We start from the raw sequence: 14,407 nt of genomic DNA, 5'->3' as shown, positions 1-14,407 counted from the left end.
TTAGAAATTAATATTTCACCAACATACTTAATACATATATATATATATATATACACATGACATATACATATACATATACATATATATAGATATATATAGGAGGAGAAAAGAAGGGATATTACCGCCGGTGCAGCATACATAGTCGGTGCAGCCAGTTGCACATCCCAAATTACCAGACGCCATTGATTTTTGGTGTATTCTGAAAACAAATCAAGAGAGACAATTTGGTGAATTAGTGAAAAAAGAAAGTGTTAGAATATATAGTGACCCTCTATTTAATTAAATTTAATTATACTAATACGTTTTTAATTAAGTATTAATGATTAATTACAAAATTTTAAAAATTTCGAACAATTTTTTTTACAGATTAATCTTTAATTAGTTCTTAAATTAAAAATGTATTAATTGGCTTTTCATTTATCTAAAGCAATAAATTATATTAATTCAATATATTTATGTAAGACGAATATATGCAATGTATCTATATGGGTAACGTAATTAATCATTAATACTTAATTAAAAAAGTATTAGTATAATTAAATTTAATTAAATAGAGGGTCACTATATATTCTAACACTTTCTTTTTTTACTAATTCGCCAAATTATCTAATTATATCTCTTGCTTTGTGTTCAGAATCAATGGCGTCTGGTAATTTGGGATGTGCAACTGGCTGCACCGACTATGTATGCTGCACCGGCGGTAATCTCTCTTCTTTTCTCCTCCTATATATATCTATATATATATATATATGTATATGTATATGTATATGTCATGTGTATATATATATATATGTATTAAGTATGTTGGTGAAATATTAATTTCTAATCGACGTAGATACTGTTTTATTCATAACATTTCTATGTAGGCTAAAGAAAAAAATTATTACTCCATGCATGTCCCTTTATATATATATATATATATATATATATCTGGGGGTGTATGTATAGTGTGTGTGTGTAAGTACATATATATATATATATATAAGAATGGTTTTAGTTGGAATTAAAAATAAGTTAATTTAATTTATTCTTATTGAAAATAAAGCATAAAAAATTATGTTTGACAGAGAAATAATTTTTTGTCTGTTTGGATTGCAGGAAAATATAAGTTTAGGTGGCCGGAATTGGTGGGAAAGGATAAAGTAACAGCGGAGGCGAAAATTAAGAAAGACAACCCACTGGTGACGGTCATCGAATTACCACCCGGGAGGACTGGAGATGGAGATTTTTGTTGCTTCCGCGTTTACCTTGTGCTCGACGGTGCCAACAGAGTTGCTCGTGTGCCCATCATCGGCTGAACCATATATACACACACACACACACACTATATATATATATATATATATATATAATAAAGATTATGTCCTTTAAATTATGTATGGAATATCAACTTTGCTCGCAGTTTATGAAATAAATTAATTTCTATGTATTTAATATTTTATTGTGATTTTCTTTACAATTTATTATAATACGAAGATATCACCCAAAGAAACACAATGTGTATTATCTCCGAAGTCCAAAATCACTTATGATTAGCGAACTAAAATTAGTTGACTAAAATTTTTAGGTAATATCACTAATATATTATAAAAACGTAAAGCTCGTTATTAAAAAATAACGGACTCTATAAATCTCATTGATAACATATAATTCACCACTTAAGAATTATGAATTAACGGTAATTTACTTATAATATTTGATTCAATATAATTAAAAACGATTAATATGTTGGTGAAATTATAATGACGAAATGGGCTTAGATTTTAATGAAACTATTATTATGGGTAATAGTAAATAGGTTCGTTTAGTTACGATTGCCGCAATATATTTAAAATCGAACCCAATTTTTTTTTTTTAATTTAAAAATTTAAGGTGCAACTTGTAAATAAGAGATATGAAAGAATCTCGATGTATAAATTTCCAAAATTCAATGAAATTTACATCAATTAATTCTATCAAAATGAGTTGATAGTTATTAGTTTATTACTAGGAGCATAATACCCACGAAATTAGAAGTTCAAGCAATCTAGTAGTGTATACCATAACTAAAAGCAAATGAGTAATTTTTGTCATGAGATCTTTTTTTTTCTTTCTTACTTTCTACTATAATTTTAATTAAATAAATATTAAATTCCATTAGTATATTAATATATATAAGATATATAAAGTCTACTTCCTATAACGACTTCGAAAATTTAAAAAGAAATGCATATAATAATTTGAGTGCAGAAACGAAATAAAGGTTAAAGTTAATATCCCTTATACGATAACTCAAAAGTACTAACAAACATCACGAAACAAATTTTCTAAAAAAAATACGAAAAATATAAAAAATAAAGAAAACTATAAAGTATCTAGGGTCTATTCGTAGCCTTCTTACGGATCGGGCTCGAGAACCGGGTCCTACTGATATGAAATTGTTAAATAAGGGGTGAGGTACACTAATCCAGTAAGAACATCACAATATATCGCCGTCACATAAGTAAATATTAGTAAAAAATCAAAAACAACTAATTGAGCACAAATTTTAAATAAATTCATTCATCAATAATAAAACTATTTACCGTCCACTTACCGCAGTGAGATTTATAAAAACAACATATGAAAATAATAACATTATAAATATCATGATTTCATACATAATCTGCAACATAGCACATATTATACTTTTATATTTAAAATATCAAACAACAATTGCTCTTTTTTATCAGCCTACTAGTATCCATGGGGATCTATAGGGATGTCCCCGCTACACGTGAACCATTTCCATTAACAATCTTAATTCCAGGGTCGTCCCCATACCCCGTTCGGTATGAGCGTCAAGACATTAAACCTCAATACCCCATCCGGTATGAGGGTGAAGCGAGTCGTCCTCATACCCCATTCGATATGGGCGCCAAATAACCAAGTCAGCCGAACTTGCATCGGTTCCTGCAAAAAAACACACTTAGGGCCCTCGGTTGGCCGAAAAAATATAGAAAATCAAAACTCACCGGCGGTGGGGCTCTCCGGTGTGGCGGCTCCTCTGTCTCACATTGCGGTTGGGTGTTTTGTTTCGGCCAAATTGTAGAGAAGGAAACGGTGGTCACAACAGTAGAAAAATCACATCAAACGAGAATCAGGAAGGGCCTCATCGGAGGCGTTTTTCAAAACACCCCGTGGCGCCACCGCCGAGCTTTGTCGGCGTTTTTCAGCCAATTGGCCAGTTCTTTCACTCTAATTTGGCCATGGGTGCGTTTAAAATTGAATTTCATGCAAGAGGAGAAATTTTTACCTTGTTTGGCGGTCGAAAATTGCTCTAGTACGGCGGCGGTCGACTCCCCGGTGGCTGGGCTGTCTTCTCCGGCGAGGGGCTCTGGCGGCTGGAGTTTGAGTTTGGGTGCGGATGGGGTTATTTATACTCATCTACTTTTGATCTGAGCTGTCCATCGCTTTTAATCTGGAATGTCCGATCGCGATTAAATAGAGAGTGAATCTGGATCGTTCATCTTGATTCAATCTAGATCGTCCGTGCTCGATTTAATCTAGGTCGTTCGTGCGCGCGGGAACGGATTTCAGCCGTTCAATCGCGCGCACGCGGGTCGCGCACGTGGCTCCCCTCGCATGGCCTCCTGCGTTAGCATCTCTGCTACCTGGCGCATCTTGGTTGGTCGGGGCTGCTGACCGGGCAACTGACGTCGCGTAACTTTTTAAAATTGCGATTTGACCCCCGATTTTTTATTTTTCTTTCAAAAATAACTCCATAATCTAAATTTTCACCCATTTTCCACAAAATTGTTTTCAATTAAATTCCTAACCAATTTTTATCATTTTTATTATTATTATTATTATTATTTTCATTAAATCAAATTAAAATTAAATAAATTAAATTAAAATCATATAAATAATAATTATAGTTATATATAAAAATAATAATAATTATTATTTTTTTTAAAAAAAAGAAAGGTTGGGTGTTACATCCTAGTTTGATAATCGATAAGAAAGTGGAGGAAGGATACTATTTTTCGTCATTGTTTTAGAAGAAAATGTAAATTTTTCTGTCCTTGTTTTATATAAGGATTAAATTAAATAAATATTAATTTTTGTTAGCATCATATCATTTACATATAAAAGAACGTAAATTTTAATTTATTAATTTGGTTATCGAGAACGAAGTGGAGTAGGGACGTTATTCTCCCTACTCGTTTTTAAATAAAAATGTGGATTTTTATCATTTTTATTTTGAGTAAAATTGAGAGTTGACCTATTATAATTGGAGAATTTTAGTAAACTTTCAGTGTTATTAAAAATTCGTATCCTGAATGATGGGAATGGTTATGACAATGATTGATGGTAAATATGACAATACAAATAATAATAACAATAATAGTGACAACGAAAATAAAAATTGACTGTGGCAAATATAACAAAAATAATAATGAAAATGGTGAACACGATAATATCATTGATAATGTCAGTATTGAAATTATAAAGACAACAACAACGACGACGGTAGTGTCAACATTAATAACAAAATTAACAGTGATTATGCCAATAAAGATGGTAGTGAAAATAATAATAATAATAACAGTAGTAGTGATAATAATAGTAACAGTAACAATAATATCAATGGCGAAAATAAATATTGAATTATCGAATTTTTATTATTTATATAAATTTAAAAATTAAAAATTTATATTAATTTTTATGATTTTAAAAACAAAAAATCATATCATCAGGAAAAAGTGACATGAAATTTGAATAATTGTATTTGAAATTTTTACAAATAAATTGAATAATTTGAGAAAATTAAGATACATTGTATCTGGACACCTAACAGATTCATTGAACCTGGACATTCCAAAATTAAGAACAACAGTCTTTCTATATTGTTTGAGTATATTCTGCTTCTATTCTCCGCATTTGTGTATAATCATCAAGACATGTGGATAAGACATCCACGTCAGCCACAACTTTGTCTGCCACGTGGAAAGCGTGGTTCGCCTCGAGCTCTACACGTGGACACTCAAACTAGCGCGTGGCATGATATACTTGCGTCGTGAACTGGATGACTTAGTTTTCGTGACGTTTTATTTTTTTTTATTTTATTTCAAGTTAATGCTTCAACGACGTTAAATTATTGTCAGGAAGAAACGGAAAATTAACCAGCGCTTGACTGAGAGAAATTATTGTGCGGGAAGGTGTGGAACCCAACCGTGCTCCCTCCTATCTTAACGTTCAACTGGTATGAGTACAAAATGTCGTCATCGTGATAGATGAAAAAATCATGTGAAATTAATTCAATAAATCAATCATTATTTCCTCAAACAAGATGAATCAATCACCAATAATAATGGTAAGACATTTTTATTTTACTTAAATATTTATTTATTAACTTATAATTATATTATAAATTTATACAATTACATAATTATTGAATATTTTATAAAATCATTATACTAATAATATAGTAAAATTGTTAATATCATAATATTTTACTTTAATATTAATATCATAATATTTTATTTAAATAATACGAGTTCAAATTTCACTAATAACGTAAAATTCATTATTTTATAAATATATTACGAGTTGGTTTTGACTAATTTTTAACGTCCGATCATATTTGATCAAAAAAATAATTTATTAATACATTAGTCGAATTATTATTACTAAATTAAACTAACTATTAAAAAAAATATATTATTTATAAACGAAAAGAATATTTCGTTTAATGTTATATAGTTCGAATATAATTGACAACATACGATTCTCAGTTTTATAAATATATTACAAGTTAGTTGTAACGGCCCCGAAAATTTAAAATAAAATGTATATTAAAAATATCAAATGCGGAAGCGAAGTCAAAATTTGAATAACATCCCTTACACTAAAAACTAAAAACGTGTTCACAAAATATAAAAGATCAAACTACCTAAAGGAGAAACTTGAAAGTAAAAGCTACGAATATGACTATGGAGTCCTTAGGCGTCTCATTCGTCGTCCTCCTGCGGAACCGGCTCGAGAACGATGTCCTCTTGATCTGAAATGATTAAATAAGGAATGAGCTACACTAGCCCAGTAAAGACATCACGATATCTCACCGTCACGGAGGTAAAGGTGGGTAAAAAACACAAAAAAGACCAATGGAGCATAATTTACAACAAATCCTTTTATCAATAATAAAACCTTTACCACTCACTTACATCGATAGAATCCATAAAACAGTGTACGAAAGCAATAACATCATCATCATCATGAAATCATATATAAATTGTATAACATAATACTTATCAAGCTTTTCATAATTCAATCGTTACACAACATATTTTCCTTATTTACCAGCCCACTAATATCCATGAGGATCCATAGGGGTCCCGCTACCCGTTAACCCTTAACACTTGAAATCATTTTTCCAGGGCCGTCCCCATACCCCGTCCGGTATGGGCGCCAAAACTATAAACCTCATTACCCCGTCCGGTATGAGGGTGAAACGGGCCGTCCCCATACCCCGTCCGGTATGGGCGCCAAAACACATAAGATCTCCATACCCCGTCCGGTATGGGAGACCACAATCCCGGTAGGGTTCCCTACGGACCCCGTCCGTCCACCATCTCCCAGGATATCTAGTCAGGCTGACCACATTATACAATTACCCATTTACATAATCTATCATTTTCTTTTCCCTCAATCAGCATCATCAATCCACATACAAACAAGCAAAACAGTAATTTATGCCAAACAGACAACATACAGCATCAATATCCCAGTCACTCAATCCATAATCAATAAAACAGTACAATATGCACACGAAACTATAATATGAAAACATCAAACCTCATACTGCATTTAAAACTGTAAAACAGGCCAAATAACAGTTAACCGACAAACACACTAGACTCGGGCTCCATTAGCGACCCTAAGCAATTTTACACATTCGTTGATTCATGAAATACCGTTTTATCATTTATTGAACTTTAAAACCGTGATAGAAAATAGGGTGAGGGGTCCTTACTCGTTTAGGGGTCCGAACATGGCTTCACAGTGCGCCTACAAGCTGTTCCCAAATTTCCCTGAATTTTTTTCGGGGAACTGAAACGCACTACTGGTACCTGCACGTGTTCCAAAAAATCCCAAATTAGGTCCAGGGCCCCTTTCGGCCAATATCGCAACTTCGGCACGGTGGATCCGCCGTGCTCCGACAACGGCGCCGCCGCATGCGGCGGCGATTTGCCTCGGGTTGGCCGTTTTCGGCCGAATTCGGCCACACTCGCATTGGTTTATGTGAATAAACCAACCTACGGCCCTCGGGGGGCCAGAAAACTACGAAAAACCGAAGCTTACCGGCGACGGTGCTCTCGGGTGCGGCGGCTCTCCGGCGAGGTTCGTCTTTTGGTGATTCGACTCCGGTCAACCTGTAGAGAAAAGAATGGTGATCACAGTGATATAAAAATTGTATCAAACGGAGGCCGGGAAGGGCCTCATCGGAGGCAAAAACCGAGGAGGGACGCGGCGGCGCCGCTGGCTTTCGGCCGTATTTTTCGGCCGTTTGGCCGGGATTTTGGCTCCGATTTGGCCACAGGGGAAATCAGCGTGGAAAAACGAGTCGGGAGTATGAAATTTACCTCGATCGGCGGTCGAAAATCTCCCCGGTGCGGCGGCGGGTGGCGGCGGTCGGCTTCTGGTTCGTCTTCTCCGGCGAGGGCAGACGGCTAGCGTTTGTGGTCTGGTGTGGGGGTTCTATTTATACCCTTTTGCCTTTTGATCTTAACCGTCCATTTTGATTTAATCTGAGCCGTCCGTTTTTGATTAAATCTGGGCCGTCCGTGCGATTAAATCTGGGCCGTCCGTGCGCGCGATTGATATGGGCCGTCCGATCACGCGCACACGGATCGCCAACGTGGCCCGTCCCCGGTCGACGTGATTTTGCCACGTGGCAGGTCCTGGTTGGCCAGGACTGCTGACTGGGTCTGTTGACGTGGCACGTTTTTTTTTTCCCCCTCTTTCCGGGCATTACATTAGTTGTGACTGTTTTTATGAATGATATAATAAAATAAAATTTTAACTCAGCAGTATATTGATATGACTTTAACGATAAAATTAAATTAGATCTCGATGAATTTATAATATTTTTAGATAAAATGAACGTTCGACGAAAATTAAATTTTCTTAATTGAATAACCACGACAATCTAAGAATTATATATAATATTTTATTTTTAAAATAAAAGGCATATATTGCTTTTAATACACAACTTAACAAGGTCTTCCAAGATACAACGTATCTTTATATGTATAACGAACATTAATTACAATAACTTGGTACGCAAGTCGTTATAAATACAAATATAAATGCAAGTCATTATAATTTGAAGGAATCAAAACATAAGATAACATAATATAAATACAATTGCTTGATGCCCAAGGGATTATTTATTGTGTATCAAAGAGTAATTATTTGTTAATTTACTAAAAAAATCATACATACATCTACCCGAATATATACGTATATGTTTTCGTTACGTTTTAAATAAGAAATATAATTTTTTTAATTTAATTTTAAGTGATTTATTTATTTTAATAAAATTGTTGAAATATGATTATTTAAATAATTAATATATGCATTCCAAAACTCAGAAAACATTAATTAAAGCAAATTTATACAATAAGAATATTAACTTAAACTTACCAAGTTGCTGTTTATATTTTATAATTATATAAATTATATAAATTTTTATTACCTTATCTTAACTATATGAAATTTAATCAAAATAAAAATTTATTTATTTAAATAAGGTGTATAAATCGAAATAGAATTAAATATAATAAAAAAATTAATAAGTGTATATTAATAAGAAAAATGCTAAATTTCACACGTGTCAATCTTTCAAAATTTTGAAATTTTACTTTATTATTTATTTAAAATAATAATTTTAATTATGTCAATCATTAACTGATTAAAAAATTTCATTTAAAAATTTTTATAATTAAAAATATAAAAAAAGAGTATGATGATTGTTAGAAATTTCACATTGAAGATTTATAAGCAGTTTAGAAATTAAATACTATAATTAAATTGTATTATTTAATGAATAATAGTTATTTATTTATTTATAAATATAAAATTTAATTTAATTTTTAATTAATACAGTTTTATCTATTTAACAATAATATAAACTCATGAATCTATTGGTAATTAAGGGCTAAGTGTAATTCAGTTTTGAATTTAGTGTATAAAATGGGGCAGATACAGTCAGACAAGATTAATAGTAATCAGAGGCTATAGTTACTCCCAGCAGTCAAGCAGACAAATCACACTCGCCACACCGTATAATTCTCCCATCTGCTATATAAAACGACAAAAGTAACGTCGTTTAATTCACAGTTTTCTCATCATCTTCCTGTTTTTTTAATTTCACCACTCTGTTGTCATCTTCTTAAAGTCTCCCAGTCTCCGCTGTGTCAAAAACCCAACCACATAATATCACCATAATCACGACATAAAACCAAAAACCAGTAAAAACCTCCATGTTTATCTATTTATCAAGCTATAAAACCAGATACCCAGATCCTCATTCTCCTTCACTTTAGTCAATATCTATCAAAAGAACTCGGAGGTTGAAGAAGATTCGAGCAAAAGGGACGATCTAAAGCGTCGGGAAAGAGACTTTTTTTGGCTTTTTCTTTTTAACTCTCTGTTGGGTTTTAGATGGAAAAAATGCCGGCGAGGTTCAAGAGGGTGGCGGCGGCGTTTGATGAGGTGGTGGCGCGTGTGAAGCCGTGCGAAAGCAGTAGCGGCAGCGAGCACTCGCCGGAGGATTCCGCCGATCTGTTCGATCTTGTCGAGTCGTTTATCGAAAGAGAAGGGAAGCTAATAATGGAGGAAAATAATGGTAATAATGATAATAAGATAAATTCAGAAGTGGAAAAAGAGGGTAATTCGGTTATGGAATCTGGGTATTGGTCTGATGAAGATGGGGACACCATGGATACTTTGAAGAGTCTGCTTGGTTTCGATGGTTATGCTGGTGGTGATGATGATGAGAAGCAGAAGATTCTTGAAGACATTACTGAATTTGCATGCCATATCAGTTCTGATAGTCCTTCAATTAGCTTCAAGCGTCAATTAATGAACCTTTTACGCCGGAAAGGATTCGATGCCGGTGAGTTTTTCATTTTCAATTTTGTTTTTTTGGTAAAACATAACGTATTCATGAAATAGGTTTTAAACTTTATTTTAATGGCGTTCACAGGGCTCTGCAAATCAAAATGGGAGAGATTTGGGAGAAACCCTTCTGGGGAACACGAGTACATAGACGTCAACATCAATGGAACTCGTTACATCGTCGAAATATTTCTCGCTGGAGAGTTCACCATAGCTCGACCGACGACCAAATACCTCTCTTTACTCGGCGTTTTCCCACAGATCTTCGTCGGAAAACCAGAAACCCTGAAGCAGATCGTGAGGCTGATGTGCAACGCCATGAGAGAGTCCATGAGAAGCAAAGGCATGCATGTGGCTCCGTGGAGGAGAAATGGGTACATGCAGGCTAAGTGGTTCAGCCATTACCGGCGAACAGTGAATGAAACTTCGGCGAAGTCAATGGACGCCGGCGGAGATGAGAATGCTAAAAATCGGTCTGTTGGGTTCAATCCTTCCCGGTTGCCGGCGGGGTCTGCTATTTCTTATCACTGTAAGGATGATTTTGCGAGCCGGGTTGGGATGAGAGTTGGTTTTCTGACTCGCGCCTTTAATGGCGGGTCTGGTATAAAAATGGAGTTGTAGGAGTTCGGTGAAGAGGGTTGATTGCTTGTACATAGAAGAAGAAGAAGAATTCTAATGCAGTGGTTTTGGAGTGTTTTGGTAATTTTGGAGAGGAATTGTATTTGTAATTTCAGTACTAAATTTAATTGAATTATTGTATAATAATATATTATTATCATATTTATATATATGTATTTTTAATTTTTTTAAAAAATAAATATTTAATTAATTATATAATTAGACAGAAATAATTTTGACATGTATACATAATAATAATTATTTAAAATTTTTAAATATAAAAATACAATTTAATTTTATTTCTATAACTTTGTTATATAATTATTATTTTTTTTAAAAAATGATGACATGTTTATAAAGCACAAGATAAAAATCTAGTTTATTTTTAATTATGATATGATATAAATTATTTTTAAAATAATAAAAAAATAAACATATAAAATTTTATATAAAACTATTTTTTTTTTAATCTTAATAGATTTAACAAAAAAATAATAATTTAACCGACTAGAATTTGTTGGTGTGTAGTTGCTTTCCCGCCCGACTAACCGCCTCTAATTCATTCAATTTCCCGAGAACCAAACAACCCTAGCCATCCTCTTCCTCCACGGTTTCCTGGAGCTCCCGTACACCTGGCGCGACCAGATCAACGCCCTGTCTTGGCTCGGGCTCTGCTACGGAGCCCTCGCTCTAAGACCTGCGCGGTTATGGTTATGGTGACACCGACGCCACGCAGAGCTTCGGCGCATACACGAGCATGCATGTGGTGGGTGGTCTTATTCCACTCCTCAACGCCGTAGCCGCCGGGGCGACCACTAGATGGTCAAACACGTGGTGAACATGAGTGCTGCGTTAACCCGCAGGAAGAAGCCTCTGTAGAGCTTGAGAGGCTCAATGAGGATGATTGTTACATGTGCAATGCAGATTTCAGGTCTTGCTTTATATTTCCAAATCTCGTAGTTTAATTGAAAAGGAAACAAGTAGTAATCTATGGTTGTTAGTGATGGTGCAGGAGCCTAGAGAAATAGAAGCAGATTTGCCGAGAATTCTTAATTTCCTTTTTTTGACGTGAGTTTAGGATTTTTAGGGTTGTAATTATGTCTGAAATTCGTTTAGTTTCCTCCATAAGTTGTTTTCCTTTTTAGTTCTATCTTTGATTTTACCTTTTCTCTTTTTGTTTGCTGATATAACTTTCCATTTTGGACTTTCATATTCCTATTTTCTTTTGTTTAATTCATGTTATGAACCAGAGCATTGTTGCCTACATAAAGGAACCTCTCTCCTCCTCCAATCTCATCCTTTTCTGTTAATTTCACGCTTCTAAGTAAGCTTCGAGTCTGAATTTGGGTTTTTCAAGTTCTGTCTGTGTTTGAGTTTGGGTTCTCAAGTTCTCTTTGTTTTTGGATTTGGGTTTTCGAGTCAGCATTAGTTCTCTCTGATTAAAAGTTATGAACAGTGAAGAAAAGATCATCAATGGCGGACTCTATAATGAGCAGCACAATGAAATTATCTTTGATTCAAGCAAACCCCCACCATTTAGAATTGCTGAGATCCGAGCAGCCATTCCTAAGGACTGCTGGATCAGAAATCCATGGAGGTCGCTGAGTTATGTTCTCAGAGACGTGGTGGTGGTTTCTGCATTGATGGCAGCTGCTGTCTTCTTCAACACCTGTTTCTTTTGGCCGCTTTACTGGGTTGCACAAGGAACAATGTTTTGGGCAATTTTTGTTATCGGACATGATTGGTATGTATATATACATATATACTTTTCTGTAATTTCCACCCAAAAGAAAAAAGAAAATCTTATATAACATGTAAATCCATATGTGTGTTCTGTTTGATGTTTGTAATTAACCCTTCTTATCTTCAATTTTACAGCGGCCATGGCAGCTTCTCAGATAAGCCCAAGCTCAATAGCGTTGTGGGTCACATCTTACATTCTTTCATTCTCGTGCCTTACCATGGATGGTAAGTTATTTTGTCATTATATATATACATATATATATATATATGTATCTAGCTTTTTCCTTTGAATATTTTGGCATGTCTTTGCTTGAGCTAAAGTTGGTACTGGTAAATTAATTCTCTCGCAGGAGAATCAGCCACAGAAAACACCACAATAATCATGGACATGTTGAGAATGACGAATCTTGGGTCCCTGTAAGAATGCGTTTCATCTAATTGCCTCTTGATTGAATCTAAGTTTTCTATTCTCTCATTATAAGTTTCTTTCTTCTCAACCTTTACAGTTGACTGAGATGATTTACAAGAAATTAAGTGCAAGAACTAGAAGATTTAGGTTCACTGTGCCTTTCCCCTTGTTGGCATACCCTGTATACTTGGTGAGATAGATACCTTTTGATGTTGTGTCAGTAACCATTTTATCCCATTATTTTGTTTCGAACAAAAGACTTATCACCTCTTCTGTGGTGCTTTACATTACAGTTTTACCGAACTCCAGGAAAAGCAGGATCTCACTTCAACCCGTCTAGTAACTTGTTTGCACCGAGTGACAGAAAACTTGTGATAACTTCGACTTCTTGCTGGACTTTAATGGTGCTCTTGCTAGCTTATTTGTCATTTGTCTTTGGTCCAATCCAGATACTCAAGTTCTATGGCATGCCTTATTTGGTGAGACAACTCTTATCTAGTCTGACAAACTCATAGATTTCACATTGTCAAAGTGGTTGTGATCCATGTTAGTAATGGAAATTTATAAATATTATTTTTGTAGATCTTTGTGATGTGGTTGGATTTTGTCACTTACTTGAATCACCATGGCCATAAGCAGAAACTTCCTTGGTACCGTGGCAAGGTACTGCACCAAATCTGTTATAAAACTTGATAGAAACTCAAACTCATATACGTTTTTATTCTTTATAAGTTAGGAGGGTTTAGTTATGATCCCTAAGAAAGTTTCTTGTTGGATATTCATATTTGGCAGGAATGGAGTTATCTTCGTGGCGGACTAACGACTGTAGATCGTGATTATGGATTGTTCAACAAGATCCACCATGATATTGGCACTCATGTTATACACCATCTCTTCCCTCAAATCCCACATTATCACCTTGTAGAAGCAGTACGTACCATTTTTATATCTCTTCATCTCTTGCAAACATACACTTTTAAGTAAAATTCCCTTGGTCAAGCTCTAATTTTTCTTTTATACAATTTTGCATTGCAGACAAATGCAGTGAAGCCATTGCTTGGAAAGTATTACCGAGAACCGAAGAAATCAGGGCTAATTCCTTCTCACTTGCTCAAGACCTTGTTGGAAAGCATGAGGCAAGATCATTATGTGAGCAATACTGGAGACATTGTATTCTACCAGACTGATCCTACGCTGTTTAATGATTCTTCAAGCAAGCTGTACTGACTTTTTCTGAATCAGAATTCATCGACTACAACGATCATTTTGGCTTAGCAACTTGATTCAACAGCCTCTAGTTCAAAAATTCTAAGTGCTTTTGTACATTTTATTACATACATTTACTATTGTATGTGTCTTCTTTTTTTTCGCATCAATATGATTTTAGTTCTTTTTCTCGTCAAGACTTCTATTATTTTTTTTAAATTTAAGGTTAAAAATATTTTTCGACATTTCAATTATTCATTTGTACATGAATGATGATGAAGGTGAATA

At 34.3% G+C, this 14,407-nt stretch overlaps 2 protein-coding genes across 4 annotated transcripts; both read left to right on the top strand.

Annotated features, from left to right (window-relative positions):
* Positions 1-9,371: 9,371 nt before the first annotated feature.
* LOC110808081 (phosphoenolpyruvate carboxylase, putative (DUF506)) lies at positions 9,372-10,927 on the top strand. Its single transcript, XM_022033429.2, has 2 exons — positions 9,372-10,141; positions 10,232-10,927. The coding sequence occupies exons 1-2, from the start codon at positions 9,688-9,690 to the stop codon at positions 10,762-10,764; spliced, it is 987 nt and encodes a 328-aa protein (XP_021889121.2). The 5' UTR covers positions 9,372-9,687; the 3' UTR covers positions 10,765-10,927.
* Positions 10,928-11,266: 339 nt separating this feature from the next.
* On the top strand, positions 11,267-14,330 carry LOC110808059 (acyl-lipid omega-3 desaturase (cytochrome b5), endoplasmic reticulum-like). 3 transcript variants are annotated; one of them, XM_022033395.2, is made up of 9 exons: positions 11,267-11,692; positions 12,218-12,505; positions 12,640-12,729; positions 12,855-12,921; positions 13,011-13,103; positions 13,207-13,392; positions 13,496-13,576; positions 13,706-13,843; positions 13,949-14,330. In XM_022033395.2, exons 1-9 carry the CDS (start codon positions 11,673-11,675, stop codon positions 14,138-14,140), a joined length of 1,155 nt encoding a protein of 384 aa, XP_021889087.1. In that variant the 5' UTR covers positions 11,267-11,672; the 3' UTR covers positions 14,141-14,330. The 3 variants fall into 3 exon arrangements, with proteins under 3 accessions (XP_021889087.1, XP_088063682.1, XP_088063683.1); XM_088207556.1 differs by having other exon boundaries at positions 11,774-12,505; XM_088207557.1 differs by having other exon boundaries at positions 11,271-12,085.
* The last annotated feature ends 77 nt before the right edge of the window (positions 14,331-14,407 follow it).

Source organism: Carica papaya, chromosome 7 (genome assembly GCF_054855325.1).
Source record: "Carica papaya isolate Zhongbai chromosome 7, ASM5485532v1, whole genome shotgun sequence".
NCBI classification, from domain to species: domain Eukaryota; kingdom Viridiplantae; phylum Streptophyta; class Magnoliopsida; order Brassicales; family Caricaceae; genus Carica; species Carica papaya.
The sequence above is the reverse complement of the archived record's forward strand: the minus strand, read 5'-3'. Positions and strand labels throughout refer to the sequence as shown.